This window comes from Chiloscyllium plagiosum, unplaced genomic scaffold (assembly GCF_037043375.1).
Source record: "Chiloscyllium plagiosum isolate Xiang-an unplaced genomic scaffold, Cpla_swu_hap1 HiC_scaffold_23, whole genome shotgun sequence".
Classification (NCBI taxonomy): Eukaryota; Metazoa; Chordata; class Chondrichthyes; order Orectolobiformes; family Hemiscylliidae; genus Chiloscyllium; species Chiloscyllium plagiosum.
This window is the reverse complement of record NW_028270161.1, coordinates 39,249,834-39,275,292: the sequence shown is the minus strand read 5'-3', so window position 1 is coordinate 39,275,292 and position 25,459 is coordinate 39,249,834. Positions and strand designations below refer to the sequence as shown.

Genomic DNA, 25,459 nt, shown 5'->3' with positions numbered 1-25,459 from the left:
TCAAATGTCTATCAGTGGCACTGGCAGAATCAGACCTATCTGTTGACCACTTATAGCAGTGCTCGCCACTTTACCAAGGTGCAGTGGAAAGTGCTGATGAATCCTTGGAACATTTCCCTGGATCGGTTTAAGCGAGCATTGGACCGATCCGAGGAGCTTAAGCAGATATTACGAAAGCATCAAACCAATGTCACCAAGGTTACGGTGTCTACCTTTATACATGGACAGGAGGTAGTACATGCTGCCCGTGTAGTGGACGTGGAGTCAGCTCATCATTGGTGGGACATATTGAATGGTATGTCCTCCACTGCGGGGACATTCCTGTTCCCACCCTTGTCGATCCTGGTAGCGGTCCTGGTGATTTTAACATGCTGTAATGTCCTGACTTGCTTGTATATTTGGCGTGTACGTAGGCGCTTGTTAGAAAGAATACATTTGGGCATAATGTAACACATGTATTGGGCCAAGCAGTGGAATGTGGTGTAAAATTATGTCCCAATACATGTGTGAATCATAATGTAACACATGTATTGGGCCAAGCAGTGGAATGTGGTGAAAGGGTTAAAATTGTGTCCCAATACATGTGTGAATCTAACCGAAAATGGAAGGTGTCGCTTAGTCCCGTGTGAATCTTATTACACACCTTCCCGTGTGAATCTTCTTATCTGTATGTGACCAGAATGGAATGTGTTTTTCAGCCTTGCTCTGCTGTTCACATGAATGTTTAGATCTCGAAAAGAGTATATCAGCTGGAAAAGTCTCCAGTTCGGTAGAGTCTGCTCCGGGGTTGCGTTTAACCGCCGAGCGTGGGTTGTTGGCAACCGCTCTACGAGAACTGACGGCTCCCAGTTCCGGTAACACGTAGAGTGAGTATAAACCAGACCCGTTGTAAGTACGAGACCTGGTTGTGGCGACGCTGCGGGGAATAAAACACTTATATTCTAGCAGACTCGCCTCTTGGCTGTTTGTTCTGTGTCAGACTACTTTCCTGCGAGCCTGGTCCTTGACCTTGAGAATTTTTTTAAAACACACCCCAATGTAGAAGAGGCCACATCAAGAGCAAAGGATGAGGATGTGCAGGAAAAATTCTGCCCCTCCCCCCATTTCCTCGCAGATTCAACCCTCCAACTCAGCACCGCCTTCTTGAACTGTCTTACCTGTACACCTTCCTTCCCACCTATCCACTCCACTCTCCTCTCTGACCTATCACCATCACCCCCCCTACCCCATATTCCTGATGAAGAGCTTATGCCCAAAACATCAATTCTCCTGCTCTTCGGATGCTGCCTGACCTGCTGTGCTTTTCCAGTGCAACACTTTTTGTCTCTGATCTCCAGCATCTGCAGTTCTCACTTTGTCCTCATTTTTATGTTACACAACTCCTGTATTTGGATAAAAATCACACAACACCAGGTTATAGTCCAACAGGTTTATTTGGAAGCACCAGCTTTCACAAGCCGCTCCTTCATCAGGTGGTTCTGTCCAGCACTCCGAAAGCTAGTGCTTCCAAAGAAACCTACTGGACTATAACCCAATGTTGAGTGATTTTTAACTTTGTCCATCCCAGTCCAAGTCATGACTCCTGTATTTGCATAGTTTGCTCCCTGGAAGGAATACCTTGATTTATGCCAGATATCCTTTGCATGAGCGTCCCTTTCTGGGCATTCCATGATGTTTCTTTCTTGTTCGAGAACTCAGTCCTGTTCTGAATAAATACTATTGATTCAACTTCATGCCAACATTTTTTTTACTCTCAGTAAGCTTTGGATTGAGTGAGAAATGAAACCATATTAAAACATGGGCTGGATTGCCTAATTCTGCTTTTATGTCACATGAACTTATGTAAACAGGTAAAGATACAGTAAGCATAGTCTTACCAGATAGTAGGGTTGCTGTCTCATTAGATAGAAACAACTGGTGGTGGCTTAGCCTGAAGATCACCACACGTCAAGCAAGGGGAGAATTTGAGAAGGAGGATTCTTCATGGTAACTTCAACCAGTGTGGGAATTGAACCCATGTTATTAGTATTATTCTAAATCACAAAATAACCATCCAGCCAACTGAACTAAACTAACCGCCTGCAACATATATTACATTAGCAGATCAGTAGCACTTGTGTTCGCCAGTTTTTTCCCCCAAATTCAGCAATTTAACAATTATTTGTATGGGTATCCAATGAGCTGCAGCTGGTGTACAATTGGAGTAAGTTATTTGGAGACAATTCCACCTTCTCCAGAGGTGAAAATAATAACGTCGCTGAACAGATTGATTAGAAAAAAAGACGTATCTGGATTTATTCGAAAATAGGTCAATTTAATATGGTACTTAGTAAACTTACGAGAAGAAATTAATGTTACATTTACAGAGATAGACATAAACTGCGAATTGTGACCTTCTCTGATCTGGGTTAAGATTTACGGTCCACTCAGGGTCCATTGGTCCTATTGGTCAGCGGGGTTTAGCTGCTCTCGTCCTATTGGTCATTGGATTATGCTCTCACCTTATTGGTCAGTTGCTTTATGATGCAGTGATTGTATTGATCAGACTGCGCAAGCGCTCTCTTGGTGACCCCGGCTCTTCACAGCTCATTGCTGATTGGTGGTTTGGCATCAGCTGACACAAGATGGCGGCGGTTTTGGGTAGCGGCGTCTGGGCTCGGGCCCGTGTCCTCCCAATGTCAGGTCGGTCTTTGTCCCAGTTTTATTCCTTTGATTTTGCTCTCGTCTAGTGGGTTTTTCGTTCTCCCCCTGATATCGAAGTCGGAACTCCAATAGTGCTTTAGTCTCCTCGCGGCTCCTGGTCCCTGGGGGCTCTTGTACACCCACACACAAGGTGTACATTGTTAACTGAAGGCCTTTTAACAGATACTCGATTCAAATTTAAACAAATAGGAAATTAGTTTCAAAGAATAGCAGAATGATATAACGCAATAATACAAATCGTATCTTTGAGTAATGCTGTTATTCCTGTTTCCAAACATTTTGGATACGAGTCTTAGTTCAGGTCGCGAAGCACTGACAACTCAGTTGTCACTGGGTTTTGAATTGATGGGTAGATTTCGGTTTTGTAGTGAATTGTTCCTGTGCCTTGGCCTAAAGCAAAGGCATTCGTGTCAATTGGTTTGTGAGATCTTGCTGTGTGATAAAAAGACACCTAAATGTTCACTGTTTGTGTAGCACTTTGAGATGTTCCTTCGTTAAATTCTAAGGTGTATCTAGAAATGGAGGTCTCTCCCTCATTACCGTGCTGCCAGTATGATTAATAATAATGTCTTTGGCTGTTCTTTTAATCTGATTGGAGTAGTGAGACAGGTTAGTCCAAGGCGATCTTGATTTGTTCTGTGTAGAGAGTAATACATCAATCAAATGTAACATTTGGTGAAAGTGTGCCAGTTACTCCACTGGAAACAATACTTAGAGTTCAAGTTGTAATGTATTTGTCATAGTTGTGTGTAGTTGATGGAAAGTTTGGTGATGTTAATAGGGAGCTTGAAGTGGTGGACCATGGCAACAAAGAGCATGCACCTTTTGTTCAGTCAGAGATATGAAATGTGCCATACAGGATTGTGCTGGTTGAATCTTGTCATTAGATGAGGGTATTCACCAACTTTGGAATAAAAGGTTGCTATCAGATCAGATATAACACAGGTAAATCATGTAAATGTGTGTGGTTGTGAATTTCTAGTCATTAATCTGTTCAAAGACCACTTGAAAAATGAGAGGGGTTTAGGAAAGAACAAATGAGGTGAATAATGAGAGGCATGTGGAATTAGAAATTAGAATTAATGCATTTGGAGACAGGTCAGCAATTTCTATTAGCAGATCAGTCAAACCTGTTAAAATCAGTACATGAATTAATTGTGTTGAGTTTTGGATTCTTATTAATTTGTATTCTGAAACTTTGACTTGTTATCCCAAAAATTAATGTTTTCTTTTGGGGAAAAAAAAACGTCATGTTAGAAATACGATTTCATATTGAATCAAGCAGGTTTCATTACAATGATGTTTTGAGTTCTGCATTATTCTAGTGGTTTCCTTTATTGTCAAAGGTTACTAATTTAATTTTGATGAAAAGCTTTGGGTTACTGCATCATTATGCAAAATATTGTTTGGATATTTGATTTTAATTTGACAAAATTGGTTGTAAGACCTTTTATGAAAGTTGAACTGATTTCCAACATGACTGATCCAAAATAGGTTTTTGTTTTAAATATTTGTTCACCCTGTTTTTGTTCTTGTATCAGCCACAGGTAGCGACTGTCTTGTTATAAGGGAAATTGAAATGAAAGTACGGATGTTTTGTTTGTTATAAAGGGCTATGATGAGACCATTTTGTTTTGGTCCTTTCTTTTAAGGAAGCATGTAAATGCATTGGAAGCGGTTCAGAGGACGTTTGCAAGATTGACTCCTAGAATGAGGAGGAGTCAGACTCGTAGAGACATACAAAATGGAAACAGACCCTTTGATCCAACTCTTCCATGCTGATTACTTATCTTAACTAACCTAGTCTCGTTTGCTTGCACTTGGTCCATGTCCCTCAACTCTTCCTATTCATAAACCCATCCAGATGCCTTTTGAATGCAGTAATTGCACCAGCCTCCACCACTTCTTCTGGCAGCTCATTCCAAATACACACCACCCTTTGCTTGAAAAAATTGCCCACTCTCGCCTAAGTCTATGCCCTTTAGTTCTCGATCCCCCCACCCCCACAAATCCCAGGAATAAGACCTTGTCTATTTATCCTATCCATGTCCCTCATGATTTTATACAGCTCTGTAAGGTCACCTCAGCCTTCAACAATCCCAAGAAAACAGACCCAGCCTATTTAGTCTCTCCCTATAGCTCAAATCCTCCATCCCCGCCAACATCCTTGTAAATCTTCTCTGTACCCTTCATGTTTCACAACATCCTTCCGATAGGAAGGAGACCAGATTGCATGCAATATTCCAAAAGTAGTATAACCAATGTCCTGTACAGCCGCAACATGACCTCCCAACTCCTATACTCAATGCTCTGACCAATAAAAGAAAGCATCCCAAATGCCGCTTTCACTATCCTGTTTACCTGCGACTCTACTTTCAAGGAACTATGAACCTGCACTCAAAGTCTCTTTGTTCAGCAACACTCCCAGGACCTTACCATTTAATGTATAAGTCCTGCCCTTATTTGCTTTTCCAAAATGCAGCCCCTCTCAGTTACCTCAATTAAACTCCAATTGCCACTCCTCAGCCTGTTGGCCTATCTGATCAAGATCCTGTTGTAATCTGAAGTAACCTTCTTCGCTGACCACTACACCTCCAATTTTGGTGTCATCTGCAAACTTACTAACTATAGCTCTTAGACTCACACTCAAGTCATTTATATAAATGACCAAAAGTAGTGGACCCAGCACCGATCCTTGTGACACATCACTGGTCACAGGCCTCCAGTCTGAAAAGCAACCCTCCATTACCACCCTCTGTCTCTACCTTTGAGCTAGTTCTGTATCCAAATGCCTAGTTTTGAAGTTAGGTTGTTCATGCTGGGCTTGTTTCCACTGGAGTTTAGAAGAGTGCACGGTGACTTGATTTGAATTGCATAAGATCCTGAAAGGTCTTGACAAGGTGGACAAGGAAAGGGTGTTTCCTCTTGTGGGTGAGTCCAGAATTAGGGGATATTGTTTTAATATTAGGGATTGCTGTTTCAGAATAGATGAGACTTTTTCACTCTTAATGTTGTACGGATTTGGAATGCTGTGCCTTATGTTATGAAGTTGAGGGTGTGAATTATACCTCTGAGAGAGAGAGAGAGAATGCTGTTCTGAACTGAGAGATTATAAGCACCTGTGTGTAGAACTGGATGGCAATCCCAGAGTGTACTGGAAAATAGAAAATATGTAACATTTGACTATGAAATGGACACCTGAGTTTATGTTGCTGTTTGGTTAAATTTGAATTGTTGTCAATCAGTTTAAATTGTGCGCTACGATACTGAAATCCAATAGCGTTTGAATTTATTGTTTTACCAACATCAAACCAATGAGACGATCTGATGTTGCAAGGATATAAGAATGCGGAAAGTTTGAAAATTGGTCAGAAAGCAACTGCTGTAAGGAGAGAAACGGCAGGAAAGATAAATGCCAATGTATCGTCATGCTCTTAAAGAAGTCAGAAAAAACACTTTCTGTGAAAAGTATCTTTTTCATGTAAAGCCTATTTGCAGTAAGAAGGAAGAAGACAACCCAGGGAGACCAGCAGCCGGAGGAGTAAAGACACAAAAGAAGACACAGACTGTCATTTTGAGATTAAGTTAATGTAATTTTAATGTTTATTTGGAATAGCATATGTATGTTTTATAGAGTTGGAGTCAGATTATAAGTAGTTAAGAGATTTTGAATAGTTTTTGTTTAATGTTTACTTTTAGAGTTAGAAAATGTTGTTATTTTCTTTTAAATAGTGGAATTTGGAGTTCTCTGTCACTCATATTTTAATAAATTACAAGGTGAGGCAAACTTTTCTGGGTGTTTGGTTTAGTTAACAGAAAAGGTTCACTGTGTAACACTTAAAAAAAATGGGGGAAGGTGGGGGGTCATTGAATATTTTAAGTCATTGGATAGATTCTTGTTAGGCAAAGCAATCAAAGACTATCAAAGTAAATAGAAATGTGAAATTTAAAACACAAGATCAACCATGATGTCATTGAATAGCAGCGTATGCTAAAGGGACTGAATGGTCAACATCTGCTCCTGTTCATAATTTGTTCCATTCAAATATGTAAAATTGGCATGTAGACAATGTTCCCTTTTAAATGTTAATTGTCAATTGCATATCCTGTCATGATAGCTGTGTTGTCTTTCAGGTTCTGTTTCACCAGGTTTAGCCTCAGCAGTGTCCATTCTGATTCAGAAAAGGAAGATCCATCACCCTCCCATTCCTGGTGGTAAAGGTGGACGTTCGTCCTTTAGTGGGATTGTGGCCACGGTTTTTGGGGCATCTGGATTTCTTGGACGATACGTGGTGAATAGGCTAGGTGAGATCCATTACATATTTTAATATTGTCTTACAGTAGGGATTATGAATATTTATTTTCTAATCAAGTTTTTACTTAATATTTTCTTCAGCCTTTGTGAAATAAAATGTTATTTTCAATTAGTAAAGTGCAAAGGATTTCTAGTTGTGAATGCTGCAATACCAAGCCTACGATTTGAGATTTGTTTCATACATCAAATTGATAGAAAATTTATAAATAACTGAGTTGTGAGTGAGGCATTGAAAATATCGATTTATTTCAGCATTTTATGTAATTTAAGCCATGTAAATACATAATTGAAGCAATAGAGGTTCAGATTCTGAAGGTATGATGGGAAAACGCAATATAACATAAGGCTACATGGTAATATTTTAAAATAAAACAAAATTACTAAACTCCCAATTTATAAACTTTAAAGGTGGGTATAATCATATTTGCTGTAGCTTCACTGTAGCAGTTGCAATCATTATAGAAAGTGGTTGCATAAATAGCATATGCTCTCACTCTCAGATTTCTAATTGTTGAGAATGATTGATTGACTGTAATTTTCCCCATTGTTGCAAGTGTTGTAAAGTTTCATTGATTACAATCTTTGAATTCCTTGGTATTTACCTTTTTAGGGTTCTTCATTAGCCTTCATTTAAAAGTTTGAGGAACTCTTTAACAATGTTCTAAAGAGCTGATATTGCAGGTGTTGGAAAACTGAAATGCCAGGCATCTGGAGCCCTCTGAAAAGGACGCCCACTAAGTCTTGTCTAACTATAAAACTGGACCCCTCCAACTAACCACTGGAGCCCTCCCAATCACTTGCACCTGACCTACCCAACCCTCACACTAGTTTACCTGTCAACTATACCCCCTGTCAATCTATGAACCCCTGTGTTCTTAAGGAAGGTAACTGGACATGAAATGTTAACTCTGCTTTCTCTCCACAGATGCTACCAGACCAGCTGAGTTTTTCCAGCAATTTGTTTGTGAAAATATTAGCTATCTTAACAATAAGATAACTCGGGGGGGGGGGGGGGAATTCAAATGATATGACATTGCATCCACTTTCCTGTGTGTCTCAAAGCAGGACAGTAGTTAAAGATGAAGATTGAAGATGATTTTAAAAGTGAAGAGACCTGTAAAATGTGTGCAAAGACCAACTGAAAATGCCACATGAAGACAAATCGTTATCTTTTAGAAAGTGACAAACAGCAAAAAAAGTCAATATTTCAGCTATTTGATCAGAATTAGAAAGCTGCAGAGATCTTATCCAGAAGGAAAACCAGAGGCCAGCAGAAACGATTGATCTCTGTATGGTTGGATGACGTATGTTTACAGAGAAACTACACTGGATGTGCAAGGATGGCACAAGACGTATGTGGTCGACCATGACTGCAGACGTGGTGACAAACAGCAACAGCTTTTACTTTTACTCCAACTCATAGAAGTTGTCTGTTTGTCAAACTGGGATCGTGGATAGAGTCATAGAGATGTACAGCATGGAAACAGACCCTTCAGTCCAACCCGTCCATGCTGACCAGATATCCCAACCCAATCTAGTCCCACCTGCCTGCACACGGCCCATATCCCTCCAAACCCTTCCTATTCATATACCCATCCAACTGCCTCTTAAATGTTGCAATTGTACCAGCCTCTTCCTCTGGCAGCTCATTCCATACACGTACCACCCTCTGTGTGAAAAAGTTGCCCCTTAGGTCTCTTCTTTTATATCTTTGCCCTTTCACCCTAAACCTATGCCCTCTATTTCTGGACTCCCCGACCCCAGGGAAAAGACTTTGTCTATTTATCCTGTCCATGCCCCTCATAATTTTGTAAACCTCTATAAGGTCACCCCTCAGCCTCCGATGCTCCAGGGAAAACAGTCCCAGCCTGTTCAGCCTCTCCCTGGAGCTCAGATCCTCCAACCCTGGCAACATCCTTGTAAATCTTTTCTGAACCCTTTCAGGTTTCACAACATCTTTCCGGAAGGAGACCAGAATTGCACGCAATATTCCAACAGTGGCCTAACCAATGTCCTGTACAGCCGCAACATGACCTCCCAACTCCTGTACTCAATAAAGGAAAGCATACCAAATGCCGCCTTCTTAACTATCCTATCTACCTGTGACTCCACTTTCAAGGAGCTATGAACTTGCACTCCAAGGTCTTTGTTCAGCAACACTCCCTAGGACCTTACCATTAAGTGTATAAGTCCTGCTAAGATTTGTTTTCCCAAAATGCAGCACCTCACATTTATCTGAATTAAAGTCCATCTGCCACGTCTCAGCCCATTGGCCCATCTGGTCCAGAACCTGTTGTAATCTGAGGTAACCCTCTTTGCTGTTTACTACACCTCCAATTTTGGTGTCATCTGCAAACTTTCTAACTGTACCTCTTATGCTCACATCCAAATCATTTATGTAAATGACAAAAAGTAGAGGGCCCAGCACCGATCCTTGTGGCACTCCACTGGTCACAGGCCTCCAATCTGAAAAACAACCCTCCACCACCACCCTCAGTCCTTTTACCTTTGAGCCGGTTCTGTATCCAAATGGCTAGTTCTCCCTGTATTCCATGAGATCTAAGCTTGTTAACCAGTCTCCCATGGGGAACCTTGTCAAATGCCCTACTGAAGTCCATATGGATCACATCTATTTACCTGCCCTCATCAATCTTCTTTGTTACTTCTTCAAAAAACTTAATCAAGTTTGAGACATGATTTCCCACGCACAAAGCCATGTTGACTATCCCGAATTAGTCCTTGCCTTTCCAAAAACATGTCCATCCTGTCCCTCAGGATTCCCTCCAACAACTTGCCCACCACCGATGGTCTATAGTTCCCTGGCTTGTCCTTACTGCCCTCCTTAAACAGAGTGGCACCACATTTGCCAACCTCCAGTCTTCCGGCACCTCACCTGTGAATATCGATGATACAAATATCTCGGCAAGAGGCCCAGCAATCACTTCTCTAGCTTCCCACAGAGTTCTAGGGTACACCTGATCAGGTCCTGGGGATTTATCCACCTTTAACAGTTTCAAGACATCCAGCACTTCCTCCTCTGTAATATGGACATTTTGCAAGACGTCACCATCTATTTCCCTACAGTCTATATCTTCCATATCCTTTTCCACAGTAATAATGATGCAAAATATTCATTTAGTATCTCCCCCATTTTCTGTGGCTCCACACAAAGGCTGTCTTGCTGATCTTTGAGGGGCCCTATTCTCTCCCTAGTTACCCTTTTGTCTTTAATATATTTGTAAAAACCCTTTGGATTCTCCTTAATTCTATTTGCCAAAGCTATTTCATGTCCCTGTTTTGCCCTCCTGATTTTCCTCTTAAGTATACTCCTACTTTCTTTATACTCTTCTAAGGATTAACTCGATCTATCCTGTCTATAACTGACATATGCTTCCTTCTTGTTCTTAACCAAACCCTCAATTTCTTTAGTCATCCAGCATTCCCTATATCCACCAGCCTTCCCTTTCACCCTGACAGGAATATACTTTCTCTGAATTCTTGTTATCTCATTTCTGAAGGCTTCCCATTTTCCAGCCGTCCCTTTACCTGCGAACATCTGCCTCCAATCAGCTTTTGAAAGTTCTTGCCTAATACCGTCAAAATTGGCCTTTCTCCAATTTAGAACTTCAACTTTTAGATCTGGCCTATCCTTTTCCATTGCTATTTTAAAACAAATAGAATTATGGTCGCTGGCCCCAAAGTGGTCCCCCACTGACACCTCAGTCACCTGCCCTGCCTTATTTCCCAAGAGTAGGTCAAGTTTTGTACCTTCTCTAGTGATGATTTAAACATCCAGAATTGAAGTAACACTATGTATTTTCCACATTAGTCATTTATGTTGGTCTTTTTTTCCCCCTCTGTTATTGTAAAAGTCAAGTGCAATTCTTGTATGATGATTCTTTTGAAAAAAGCCTAGATCTTTATGGTCATTGACTAACATTTTGTATAAATGCTGTTTGCTTTTTAATATTAGGCTTGGGAGAAAAATATCTTTATTCCTTTTTCCTTTGTAATATCATTTGAGTTTTCTGTTCGAGTTCAAACGATTTTGCACTTATCGTGTCTACAGTTGAGGGGTATTGATTGTAAATTCACTGATAAAATACTACCTTTGCAAGTGTCACCTGTAGCCTTGACACAATGTGTCCCTGCACATATCTAGGTGGGATCAGAATCTTTGCTTCCTTTTTAGAACGAAGGTTCCCTCTAAGCTGTACAGCTGCTCCAATTAATATTAATCAATACATCAAATGTTGACTTCCAGCTCAGAAGTTGCTGCTGTGTGTGGAACTCCATGAAGAAAAAACAACCTAGAGGGAACATAGGTTATAATGAGTGAAGGAATTTGTTTAATAGGTTAAATGTTCACATTGACAGCAAGAATGGTAGCATGTAAACATTTGGTCTAAGGTATATTGTTCGCTCTCTTGTTGGAATATTTTGGGTATCCCCAAATACTCCTACCTTGGAAAGTATGTGGGTAAAGGTTGGCCCTGGTATAAAGATGATAAGCAGTAAACATTATTGTGGGTGAATAAATTAAATATTGAGAGAAACCCAGATTGTGTTTTCAGAATATACCAAATAAATTGGAAAAAAGTGAATTTAATGCAACAGCCAGATAATTATTTACTCTTGCTTAATGATTTGAGTGAAATAATTGTACAGCTTGTGAAAAACAATTAATGTCATACTGATTAAAGGGATGGGCTCCCCCAAGGAAGAGGCACTAAAAGAGTTTGTAAAGAGTCATACAGCACGGAAACAGACCATTCGGTCCAACAGTCCATGCCAACATAATCCCAAACTAAACTAGTCCACTTGCCTGCCTGCTTCTGGTCCAAATCCCTCCACATCTTTCCTATGTATCTATCCAAATGTCTTTTAAAAGTTTTAATTGTACTCAAATCCACCACTTCCTCAGGAACTTCATTCCACATGCGAACCACCCTCTGTTTTAAACAATTTGCCTCATGCTTTTTAAAAAATCTCTCATCTTAAAAATGTGCCTCCTAGAAATCCCCCATCCTTGGGAAAAGACAAAATCATTTACTCTATCTATACTTCTCATTAATTTATAAAGTTCTATCAAATCGTATATTAGAAGGACTTCTTTTTAACAATGACATCAAAGCTACCCCCTTAATGTAATAGAGGATTATTTCAGTGTGCTGAATGACTTTAACTCCATGATTGAATATAATTAGAAATTATTTCTTTTTTTTTTAAAGAAACTTTCTGTAGTTACATGCTAAGTTTCTCAGGTAGTCCCCAGTTTGGTGTCTGATCTTAGAATTGTCTTTGACCGGAAAGGAAAGGTGAGGTTTTGGCCTTTTTATGCAACAGCTATGACGCAGATGATACTCGGAAATTTTATTTTGTATATTAAAGGTTTGTTTAATACATAATTCAATCTTTTCAGGGCGAATTGGTTCTCAGGTGGTGATACCACATCGCTGTGATCCATATGATGTCAATCATCTCAGAGTCATGGGGGATTTGGGACAGATTACCTTTCTTGTGAGTCTCAAATACTGTTAGTGACGTGTAACTCGTAGATATCTTTAGAGAGTTATCAAAAGTACATTTAAGATATTAGCTCAAGTTTGTACTGTGATTTCAGCTGATGCTGAATTACCAGGTTTAAATGAACTTGTAAGGGGCAAACCATAATCAAACACATCTCTACACAGCTGAAGACAAAATTATTGAGCTGTTCTGGGAGAAGTAGCAATTCTAAACCAGAAAAGCAACAACACTCAAATGTAAAAGAAAAGAAACCGGTTTGAATGATTGGGAAGTATATGCAGTCTACATGTTGGAAACATTTTGAATCTAAGGAACTGATTGAAATAACAAGTATGTTAAATGGCTGCAATTTAAGGAGCCGCAAAGGACTGATTTAGCCAAAAGAAGGCTGTCCAATTAAAGAATCCCCTTGCACATGTCCACCACTAAGAAATTAAGTAGCTGAAACCACCAAGTAAGAAATGAAAATGCAAATATACTAAGTTGCGTTAGTTTTGAGGGGTGGGTTGCCATGATTGACACATGGTGGACATTAATGTCTCAAAGCTGTATTTTAATCTTCTTCTAATATGATTAATTTGATTGTCAGGATTGGAATCCTAGAGATATAGATTCCACCAGACGAGCTGTGGAACATTCCAATGTTGTTGTTAATCTTGTTGGACGTGAATGGGAAACAGGGTAAGCATCAATTTTTACCAGAGTCAGAACAAACATTATTTGTTTTACTATATTAACTTGTTTGTTTAGGGTGTAATTTATATACCACACGTTAGGATCCTTTCTCTTTGTTTCTGATCTGGGAACCTTTACCTAAGTGAATGAAAATGTAGAACCAGCCCCACTGGGCTGCTGCAAGAGTAAGATTTGTGTTAGTCATCCACCTCTTTTCAAGGCACTGACTAAAACTGGTCTGAGCTTTCACTAGATTACTTCAACGGATAGAAATCACAACAGCTTTCAACTCTGCACACAGCAACTTTCAAAAAAAAAAAAATGGGGCCGCCTTGTCCAGAAAGAAATAAAACTAAAAAGTTGCACTTGCATGTAACTACAGGCATTCCAAAATGCTTTCCAGCCAGCGCAGTATCTTTTGCGGTTACTTTGCTATTGCTGGAAATGTGGCCATCAATCCTCACATTGCAAGTTCCTGCAAACAGCAATATGATAATGGGCAGATAATCTTGTTTCTTCTGCGATGCTTTTTTGGGGGAGGAATGTTTCTGTAAATGCTGGTCAAAATAGTGCTGTGGAATCTTTAACACCCATGGAGAGGGCAGATGAAGCCTTAGTTCTGAATGACATCTCTTCTTCGGCGCTACGCTGAAATGTCAGACTTATTTATTAATTTGTGTTCCAGTTTTAATGTGGGACTTGAACCCACAACCTTCTGACTGAGGCGGAAATGCCACCAATTGACCCACAGTCATATAATTGGGAGAAATGTAATGTGCACTGCTGAATAGCTATCAGCAGTTTACGATACTGTATAAAGACAAAATGCAAAACTGGCCATAATTTCCCCAGATGCTAAGTTTCTGGTCTTAATGTTGGAATATTGCGTGCAATTCTGATTTCCTTCCTATCTGAAAGATGTTGTGAAACCTGAAAGGGTTCAGAAAAGATTTACAAGGATGTTGCCAGGGTTGGAGGATTTGAGCTACAGGGAGAGGCTGAACAGGCTGGGGCTGTTTTCCCTGGAGCGTCGGAGGCTGAGGGGTGACCTTATAGAGGTTTACAAAATTTGAGGGGCATGGATAGGATAAAGAGACAAAGTCTTTTCCCTGGAGTCGGGAAGTCCAGAACTAGAGGGCATAGGTTTAGGGTGAGAGGGGAAAAGATATAAAAGAGATCTAAGGGGCAACCTTTTCACACAGAGGGTAGTACGTGTATGGAATGAGCTGCCAGAGGATGTGCTGGAGGCTGGTACAATTGCACCATTTAAGAGGCATTTAGATGGGTATATGAATAGGAAGGGTTTGGAGGGATATGGGCCGTATGCTGGTAGGTGGGACTAGATTGGGTTGGGACATCTGGTCAGTATGGACGGGTTGGACTGAAGGGTCTGTTTCCATGCTGTACATCTCTATGACTCTGTGACTCTATAACGTTTAACCTTAGCTACTGATAAACAAATGGAAGCAAGCAGAAGCGGATGCTGTTTACAAATGTGGCCATTTTCCGTGCAGGTGTGGACAATATCCAATTTTGCTTCACTGCCACACAACTTGACACTTTCATGGCTTGTTAAACGATTTAACAGATTTTTCAGTTGTGAGTTAGCTACATTTGCCTCCAAACATGGAGCCTCTTCTGTCTCAAGCACAAATTCTGTTTCTATTTTCTCCAAAGGAGACCGAAGGAAGAGCAGAGAGACTGAGGGGGCACATGATTGAGATATATGGGATTGTGGTGGGCATGGTCAGGTTAGACTGGAGAAACTTTCCCTTTCCTGGAGGATTCGATGAAAAGGTAGCATATATTTAAAATAAGGGGCAGAAGGTTTAAAGGGGATGTACGGAAAATATTTTCACCCAGAGGGTGATGGGAATTGAAACTTGGTGCTTGTAAGAGGGGGAGAGATAATATTTAGCTGTCATTTTCGATGCGAAGGCAAACAAAGCTCTGGGTTCTGCTTGAAAATTTTGACTAGTGCAGACTTGATGGGCTTATAAGGTCTTTTTCCGTGCTTTGGAGAATGGAGTAAAGTCAGATATCCAAAGTTCAGGTGCATAATTCTTTGAAGTGTATGTTACATATAGACAGGGTGATTAAAAAGATGTCTAGCACGCTTGCCTTCATTGCTCATTCCTCTGAGTTTAGGAGTTGGGGAGTTGTTTTGAGGTTGTACAGGACATTGGTGAGGCCTCTTCTGGAATACTGTGTCCAGTTCTGGTTGCCCAGTTATAGGAAGGATATTATTAAGCTGCAGATGGTTCAGAAGAAATTTACTAGGATGTTGCTGGATGTGGAAGGTTTCAGATATAAAGGAAGGCTGGGACCTTTTTCGCTGGAGCATTGGAGGTTGAGAGGTGACCTTAATAATGAGGGGTATAGATAGGGCTCATAATTTTTCTCTAGGACGGGGCATTTCAAGACTAGGGGATGGACTTTTAAGATGAGTGAAGAGAGATTTAAAACAGACAAGGGGAAAAATTTTTTTGAGGTAGTTCCCATGTGGAATTACCTTCCTGAGGATATGGTGGCTGTGGGCACAATTGCAATGTTTAAAAGACATTTGGAGAAGTACATGAATAGGAAGGGTTTGGAGGGATATGGACTATGAGCAGGCAGGTGGGACTAGATTAGTTTAGGATTATGTTCAGCATGGACTGGTTGGACCAAATCATCTGTTTCTGTGCTGTGTGACTCCATCATTCTCTCTATTCACCTTTACACTGTGTATAATGTTTATTTGGAGATTTTTGACAATGACAGCCAAAAATAATGCAAATTTTATTTTCTGTTATATATCAATGTTTAAATATTTTAGGAACTTCAAGTATGAGGATGTTAACGTCAAAATTGCACAGGATATTGCTCGTGCATGCAGTGAATCTGGAGTTGAAAAATTAATCCATGTTTCTCATCTGAATGCACACATGAAGAGTGTTTCAAAACTATTAAGAACAAAGGTAGGAAGAACGTGACATCTTGGAAGTTAGAACCTCCAGCTGTAATATCAAAATCCACAGAACAAAGTGGAAATGCACTTGTTTTGAATGTTTTCTGGCAGGCTGTTGGAGAAAAGGTTGTGCGGGAAGAATTCCCAGATTCTGTCATCATCAAACCATCTGAAATTTTTGGAAGAGAGGACAAATTCCTCAACTATTTTGCAAGTAAGGGTTTCTTTTGTAAGCATAATGTGCTTTCGATTTCAATTCACATTTTGTGAATCATTAATGTTTGGGCAAGTGTTTTATTTGGAAGCTTTGTACATATTTACGTACAGAATCATACCTTTTGTGCCTGTATTGACTCTTCCAAAGAGTTGAGGAGAAAGTGAGGTCTACAGATGCTGGAGATCAGAGCTGAAAATGTGTTGCTGGAAAAGCACAGCAGGTCAGGCAACATCCAGGGAACAGGAGAATTGACGTTTCGGGCATAAGCCCTTCAGGAATGAGGAAAGTTTGTCCAGCAGGCTAAGATAAAAGGTAGGGAGGAGGGACTGGGGGAGGGGCGTGAGACACCTGGACCAACCAACCCAACCACCCTGTGGCTCAACACTTCAACTCCCCCTCCCACTCCACCAAGGATATGCAGGTCTTTGGACTCCTCAATCGCCAGACCACAACAACACGACGGTTGGAGGAAGAGCACCTCATCTTCCGCCTAGGAACCCTCCAACCACAAGGGATGAACTCAGATTTCACCGGTTTCCTCATTTCCCCTCCCCCCCCTACCTTGTCTCAGTCAAATCCATCGAACTCAGCACCGCCTTCCTAACCTGCAATCTTCTTCCTGACCTCTCCACCCCCACCCCTGTCTGACCTATCACCCTCACCTTGACCTCTTTCCACCTATCGCATTTCCGACGCCCCTCCCCCAGTCCCTCCTCCCTACCTTTTATCTTAGCCTGCTGGACAAACTTTCCTCATTCCTGAAGAAGGCCTTATGCCCGAAACGTCGATTCTCCTGTTCCTGGATGCTGCCTGACCTGCTGCGCTTTTCCAGCAACACATTTTCAGCTCTTCCAAAGAGCTGAAATTTAAGCCCGCACCCAGACTTTTCTCTTTTACCTCCAAATTAGTTCCCTTTAAATTCGTGTCCTTTTTAGAATTTCTATGGAATTTGATTATTCCATCTTAAGTGGTACTTTGAAGATCCCTATAACTGTTTTGCATGAAAAGAATTCTTCAAAATTTTCTGTCCAAATTTTTTCTAGCTAAGGAGTGGGAGAGGGTGTGGATATGAGAACAAAATAAACTGATGCTGTTGTGCAGGTAACTGTATTTTGCAACAATTTCTCTGGATAACTGGTATGCAGCACATTACTTTTAGGACTATGAGTCTAGATGCCAAGATTGTTAAAACCAGAGATAGGAGTCCAACCCATCGTTAGCACTAGAAGTTTAAATTCAGTTTATGCAATAAATATTCAATGAAAAGCTGGCATCATTAATGGTAAACATGGATCTCCTGGATTGTGGTAAGAACAAATCTGGTTCACAGGTTTTTCCTTTAGTGAAGCAAATCTCCATACTTGCTTGAAAGTTTAAAAATGACCCCAGATCCAAAATGATTGCCTTTAGAAATGGCCTGGCAAGCCATTCAGATGTAGTCAAGAAGGTGAGTCAAAACCCCACGAATGTTGTACTGTTTAAGTTTACTCTCACTGTTTTTCAGAAAGTTCATTATTTCACAGATAACCATATGTCTGCTCATTTCACCAGTGTCTCCACAGCCTCTTGTAGGCTGCAGCTGTCCTTTTCACTATTTACTACGTTGCCAAGTTTTGTTTCATCATAAACTTGAAAATCGTTTTCACCATTCCCACATTCATTTATACAGCAGCAATTTTCCTAATACCAACCCCGTCCATGCAACTGTTCAGTCAGAAAACAAAACAATCGCCACTATTCTCTGCTTGACCCTTAACTAGTGATAGCTAATGTTATCACTGCCACTTTTGATACTGTGTGCTTTTTCATTCTGTTTATAGCACTTTATCACATGCCTTTTTAAAGTTCATATGTACAATAGCTACTTCCCTACCTTTATCAACCTTCTGTTATTTCATCAGAGAATCTTTGTCTCTCACAAATCAGTGCTGACTGTCTTACTAAAGTGAGAATTAATTGTGCATCTTTATACAACAGAGATTTTCATCTGTAGCTAAGCAAAACTCAGACATGATATGACTATAATGCATAAAGTTAGAAGTGATTTGTGACAATGGACTTCTTATCAGTGAGAAAAATGTGTTCTGAAGCTACAGGCTTCAGAAGGCTATTTTTAGTGAAGCTGATTCATTGGATGAGACTGTCAACATCTTTATTGAATCACTGTAGATAGAATTAAACTGTATACCAGTGTACTTGACACAGCAGCTAAATGGCTAATAATAATGGAGCAAAAACATTGGACACAAAAATACATACAAAAATATTATAAAACAAACCAGCAGATATTAACTGACTATAAAGGCCCAGTCTGTATAAATTGGACCATGAAAAATTGTGACGTGGAACCCTTGAATTTGAGGTTAGAGCTAATAGTAGGCAAGGGAAAGGTCGATATTCTTAAATTTCAGTTCACATTTTTTAAAGACAGTCCAGATGAGAAATCATTTAGCAGTAAGAGCCTGGATTAGAACTTGAATACAAAGAAAATGTCTCCACGTAAGTATGCAATGTTTTATTTTACTATTAAATGAAATGAAGGCATGAAGAGTAAATTGTATATGCAAATTGTCAGCTTGTCATTATGTTCAGTACAAAAATATTTTACTACTTTTTGAGGACACCATTGGATATTGTGGCTTTTTTTCTAGATATGCGTTGGTTTGGACGTGCCACACCCCTTATTTCTATGGGCATGAAGACTGTAAAGCAACCTGTATATGTATGTACATTAGAAATGGTTTTAAATTGTTTAGTTGGTGCTTAAAATCCTGATTATTTCTTTTGACCAATTATGTAAGCGTAATTTTCTATCTTAATAACACAGGTGGTGGATGTGGCCAAAGCGATTGTAAGTGCTATTAAAGACCCTGACTCCAATGGAAAATCATATGTTATAGTTGGGTAAGTTTTAAAGTTAGCATTTACTTCAGCTTCCTCCTGCTCAAATTCTCCCTGACCCCTCTTATCAGATTAACCTTTGGTGTGTTGTTTCTCATCACTACTTTGTTCCTCAGTTCTCATGGAAATTATTTCCTGCTTGACTCAATGCTTGATTTTCCCCAGATCGGATTCTTTTAATCATCAAAGTCTTCCTTTCTTTAAACTTTAATCCTTTCTTTTAACAATACTGTTATCATTTTATCTTCAAAGCAACTTATCTGTGGACCATTCAATCTCGTCACTTTCTTCATTCGAGTCCTAAAATATTACCTCTATGTTCAAATCCCTTTTAGTCTGCTTTCTGTTCTGTCCACAGCACTAGAATTGCCTTAGTCAAATTCAACAACATAATACTGCGAGAATAGAATAATTCTGCCCTTCCTTTCTCAGCTGTTCACGTGATTGTCTATTGGTTTCCTCCTTTCTCTTTTGCGTTGCTGTCCACCACAGTATCTTAGTCCTATTCTTACCTGTCCCAAAGTATCAGTCCGCTTTCAACAGACTGTCTTCCAATCACCACTTGATCACTTTGGCAGTAACCCAAGGCTGCAGCTTTGGCACCTTCCTTCTCCTTGGATGTGATCCAACACTCATTGTGGCAGGAGTTTGAACATAAGCATAGATTTAAATGAGTGCTTGTTCAACTGGTTATGAATTGTAATAAACCAAAATACAGCAACATAATGTTTTCAGATTGAGGAACAATTTAAGTGCATGGCTTTTTTTTTTTCATTTCTCTTTGCATGACCATGCATGCTCAGTAATTTTGTGTGTGCCATGTGTGGAGGCTTAGCACAGCTATTGCTTTAGCATTGGCCTTGCAAACTTAGAGGGAATGTTTTGCTTCGGTGTAATTATCCTTGGTTTTGGAATTGACAATACAGATTGTGATTTTATATATTCTAGTGTGACTAATTTTGTAGTAAACATCAATATGATTTTAATTGCAGTCAAAATTAAGCTTGTTGGAATTTTTTATCTCTCTGTAATGGGTGATGAGTTGAGACTTTTATGTTCCTGAGCAGTATTTATAATTTTTATTATTTAACAGGCCTCATCGATACCTTCTTCATGACCTTGTGAAATATATATATGCTGTTATGCATCGGCCATTTGTTTCATACCCAATGCCAAGGCCTATCTATCAGTGAGTACAAGCTATAAGATTACAGTGATGGAATTGATGGCAGGGATAGTTAAGAGGATACTGTGAATCAGTTGTTTTGAAAGGAAAAAGTTTTAAATCGCTTACTTTTGCTTGTAAAGAGATGCGTACCTCTCGGATTACCTGGTTCATGTCTAGATTTACACACTGTTTTAAAGGTCAAATTCATATCCTAATTGGGGTGTTTTTATTTAATTATGTAGCTCGTGTATTTTTTCAATTTTTTTAAAAATTACATTTGAAAGTGAACATTCTTTTAAGCTTCCAATTCCAAGAATTTTTTTCTTTCTCATTATTTTTTTAAAAAATTGGAGGCACAGTTCACCATTTCCTACTGTGACAATTTGGGAACAGAAATCTGGTAGAACTCAGTGTGTTTTTTGCTTCAATCTGACATTAAAAGAAGAAGCTAAAAACATATTAAAATATATAATACTTTTAGTGCCGAAGATAAATTCTTAGTATACAAGGAAGAGGCAATGGTGTAAGTGCTAATGTCGCTACATTGGCAATCCAGAACCCTAGCATGGCGGTGAAATTTGGAAGTCATGAAAGCCAAATTTGAATAAAACCCTTTTGGTCATCCTTACTAAGTCTGGCCTTTGTGATTGACTCTGCTTTTGCCCTCTGAATTTATGAGCAAGCCACTCTGTTCAAGAGCAAATATGATGGCTTAACAAAAGCTAGCCAAGCCAATGATGCCCACATCCCATGAATGAAATATATTCAATTTCATGATCTAATCAAACTGGAACAACAAATTTAAAGTTAAAATTATGTTACATTTTAGTATTTGTAGCCTTCTAATTGTCCCATACATCAAAGTTGCACGAAAATATAGAATTACAATGTGTCTGGTTTCTGCTTTCTGATTCTCTATTCCTACCTGCTTTTATCTTGATCCTTTTTTTTTTCATTGCTTGGTCCAACAGCAGTGCATCTCTGGTAAAATTATTAGATCAGGTGGTCAGGAAGATTCTTTCCCCCCCCTCATTTTGTAACTGGTTTAATCTTGTCTATTGATGTAGCTGGATTGATGCATCTTTGTGGCGTTCATACCCAGTGGCTCTATGGTTAGCACTGCTGCCTCACAGCGCCAGGAACCTGGGTTCAATTCCAGCCTTGGGTGACTGTGTGGAGTTTGCACTTTCTTCCTATGTCTGGGTGCTCCTGGTTCCCCCCTCAATCCAAAGATGTGCAGGTTAGGTGAATTGGCCATGCTAAATTGCCCATAGAGTTCAGGGATATGTAGGTTAGATGCATGTCGGGGGAAATGTAGGATAATTGGGGAGGAGAATGGGTCGGGGTGGGTTACTCTTGGAGGGATTGGTGTGGATTTGTTGGGCCGAAGAGCCTGTTTCCACACTGTAGGGATTCTATGATTCTACTTCAGATTTCAACATGTCTCTGTCTTGTTTCATCTTCGAATTATAGTGGTACAGTACAGAGAGACCATTTGATCCATCATGCCCATGCCCCTCCTTGTAAAGCTATACTACTACTGTTTCTGTACAAGCCCAGTACTTTTTCCTTATATAAATCATATTGAACTCCCTTGAAAGTCATTGTTGGATCGGCTTCCACCACTTTTTGAGAGAGTGCATTTCTGATTGCTGCAATCTGCGACATAAAGAAACAAGTATGGACTTCTCTGCCATTGGAAATGAGTTTTTCCATGCTATCAAAGGTTGCCTACCTCTGCTTAATCTGTTCTGCTCTGTGCAGAATATCCCCAGTTTCTCCAGCTCCACAACCCTCAGAAATGCATGTGGTTCTCTAGTTTGAGAATTTCGAATACCCCCAATTTTAATAGCTCCACCATGGGTGGCTATAGCCAAAGCCCCAGATTCCGGAATTCCTCTATACATGTCATTGCCACTCTATCACTTTCACCTTTAAGGCAGTTTCTAAATCATCATCTTTAACGAAAAGTTTAATTGGCGAGACTGACAGCTGTGATTCAGTGCCAACTTTATTTGATAATGCTGCTATGGTGTATCTTGGCATTTGCGATTTTAGAGAATCTAGAGGCCTGGCATTCAAACTGGAATTCCATTAACAAACATCGATTTAGACCCCATTTACCAGCCTCTTCAAAAAAGAACCAAAGTGATATCACCCACCACAATAGACCAAAACACACAACAAGCAGGACAGAACACCAGCACTTCATCAGAGGCTCACTGATGTTACTGAGTATGGAGGTGAAATGTCTGAGAACAAATCTACCAGCTCAGTGAGCAAACTTAGAACCTGCAACTTATGATGTTTCATTTCATTAAAGGCATAAAAATACAAGTTGCTTTTATGTACACCTCCCTCGATCTTTGTCCTTCAGCTTTTCTCCTGAAAGCAGATGCAACAATCTCTTAAAAGAGAACTAGATAAATGCTTTACAGTTGTACAAATTAGTTTATATTCAGTTAAAACAGCTTTTCACCACATACAAATCTTACTGATTTGAAAGAAGGAACAGAGTTTTGGATCTAAGGTTGTGGATTTAGAACACACTATAAATCAGTGTAATGGGCTTGAGTAGTTTTATGCTACATTGTGTATGCTCAGTGACCAGTTTGTTTGGTGTTAATCAAGTAAATGGCTGTTATTCCTTTACTACAGTTTGCTGGCAAGACTTTTTGAACTGAGCCCTTTTGATCAATGGACGTCTCGTGACAAAGTGGATAGGGTATGTGTTTGCTCTGCTTAGTACATTACTTTTTTTGATCGTGACATTGGATTTTTAAATCAGGATTGTAAAAAAAAAAAAATCAAACTAAAATTGTTTAAGTATCTTCAGAAGTGTGTTAAATGCATCATCAATTATGATTCTGTGTGATGTATGTTGAATTCTGTATTAATAGTTCAAGTTTCTTTACTGAGATCATCTCAGAATGTATTTAGTTGTATTCTCGGCTGTGAACACTTGACCTAGACTGCTATTTAATCCCAATAACACTTTTGAAGAATTGGAATTTCTCCTTGGTTTAACATTCCTCCGTCAGCTGACACTGTCCAGAATATTGGGTGATTTTTTTGTTTATTGCTGAGCTAAGATGGGTGTCACATTTCCTTCCATTCACTAGGAGGGGTGTGACATCATCAGATTATCTTGAATTTTTTTACTTTCCCAATCTATATATTAGTTCTTAGAATTTTGTTTTGCCTTGGATGGATGGCAAAGGGTAATGTCGGCAGAATAGACATGTTTTAATCAATGTGATTAATTCAACAAAATTAGAATTCATTTAATGATTATTGTGCATTGTCAGCTTTTATAAAGCCACTACTTGATTTTACCGCAGAAAGATTGTAATCCATCTTCTTTCAATTATAACTCACCCCACCTTGCTATAATTTATCAGGTTATGAATGTAAATTTTGAGCCAGTTTAATACTTTGGATATCAAAAGTATGATGGCCTGTGCATTGAAGAGGATATGTGATTTCTGGAGCTGGAAAATGCTAAGAAATGCTTGTGGGATTTAAATTTTAAAATAGTAAATTATCAACTGCGTTGTTCATGGAGATTACCAAGCATACTTTTCATATAATGAAAAGCTTCCTGTTACCTCTGCCTAGTGCAATAAATATACACTCCAACTGTAATGATCCAAACTATTCTAGTTTCATATCATTTGGCTCAACTGTGCCCTGAGGTCAGGCCTTGGGTTGCTAACTCTAGTTGAAGCATTCCCGGAAGTTTGACTGAGATATTCTGATGACATTATTTCCACTCATTTTTCTGCATTTATTTTCTACTGGTTAGGTCCCCAGTGACTGAAAATCTTTCTTGTGTTTAACTGGTGTACAAAAGTCCAAGAATCAGGAAGCCATTCATGAGCAGGGAAAGAGGGGAAACAGTGCGAAAGAGGAGAAATCCATTTTGAGCCACAACTGCCTTCAAATTCCAGGGTTCCCTCTCCCAAATCTCAATGCATCTCCACTCCCCTGACCACCTGCTACATTATCCTTGATTCCCAGTTGGACATTTGAGGACCAGAGTAACAATGAGAGAGTGCATTGTTACTCCAAATCCAGTTTCATCAGCCCTGGATTTAATGTTGGGATATTGTATTTTCCAACAGCCCTGGATTTTTGCAGCTGTTCAGTCTTTTTAAAAAATGTACGATATTTCTTAACTTTAGGCTCTATACAAATTATTTATTGTAAGTTTTCCTATTTCAATGTAATACTTCAATTAAATTTGTCTTTTTAAAAAGGTAGCATAATTGAGAGAAGATTTACACAATGCAAGCATTTCAGTGAATCAATTTCTGGAGTACTGAAATAACTTTCTCCTATCTGTCTGTTTATGAATTTATTTTAGTTGCACATCACAGACCGTAAATACCCTGACCTTCCTGGTCTGGAGGACTTGGGAATTACCCCAACACCTATTGAACTAAAAGCAATTGAAGTTGTACGACGTCATCGGAAGTATCGTTGGTTGGATACTGACCTGGATGATGCAAAACCAGCAACACCTGTGAATTACTAATATATTCTGAATGAGATATTCTTGGATTCCTGAAGGATTACCACATGTATCTACTTTTGACAGTAATGTACATAAAAAGTTGGGCCTGTCCAGTTTTAAAGGAATAAATTCAAATATTTAAACATTTTCTTTGTGGCTTAATAAATTTAAGGACATAAGTAAATAATAGCTCTGATATGCGATTATACTCACTTGCATCTAGGTTTTGCAGCTCAACTTGTAACTTGGGCATCTCTATTAATTAGCGAAAGCATTTTCGTGTGGTAGATAAGGAATTAGCAGGACCTTAGAGCCTGCTATGCCATTCAGATAAATCAAGAATAATCTAATTATGGCTCAACTGCAATTCCTTGACTGTGCAACATATCCTGCGCCCCCATCAGTAATCTTTGACTCCCTTTACTGTAAAAAAGGAAATCTAATGCCACCTTCATTAAACTCAATGACCCAGCCACTACTGCTTT

The 25,459-nt window shown here is 39.4% G+C and overlaps 1 protein-coding gene across 1 annotated transcript; it reads left to right on the top strand.

Annotated features, from left to right (window-relative positions):
- Positions 1-2,563: 2,563 nt before the first annotated feature.
- On the top strand, positions 2,564-25,119 carry ndufa9a (NADH:ubiquinone oxidoreductase subunit A9a). Its single transcript, XM_043713691.2, has 11 exons — positions 2,564-2,682; positions 6,838-7,008; positions 12,441-12,538; positions 13,137-13,228; positions 16,041-16,182; positions 16,284-16,386; positions 19,041-19,111; positions 19,217-19,293; positions 20,384-20,479; positions 23,117-23,183; positions 24,825-25,119. Exons 1-11 carry the CDS (start codon positions 2,625-2,627, stop codon positions 24,993-24,995), a joined length of 1,146 nt encoding a protein of 381 aa, XP_043569626.2. The 5' UTR covers positions 2,564-2,624; the 3' UTR covers positions 24,996-25,119.
- Positions 25,120-25,459: the final 340 nt, after the last annotated feature.

Coding starts and splice junctions, on each gene's coding strand:
- ndufa9a (XM_043713691.2), top strand. CDS start 2,625: ATGGCGGCGGTTTTGGGTAGCGGCGTCTGGGCTCGGGCCCGTGTCCTC. Junction 16,387..19,040: donor ATTCCTCAACTATTTTGCAA/GTAAGGGTTTCT, acceptor CTTTTTTTCTAG/ATATGCGTTGGTTTGGACGT. Junction 19,294..20,383: donor AAATCATATGTTATAGTTGG/GTAAGTTTTAAA, acceptor ATTATTTAACAG/GCCTCATCGATACCTTCTTC.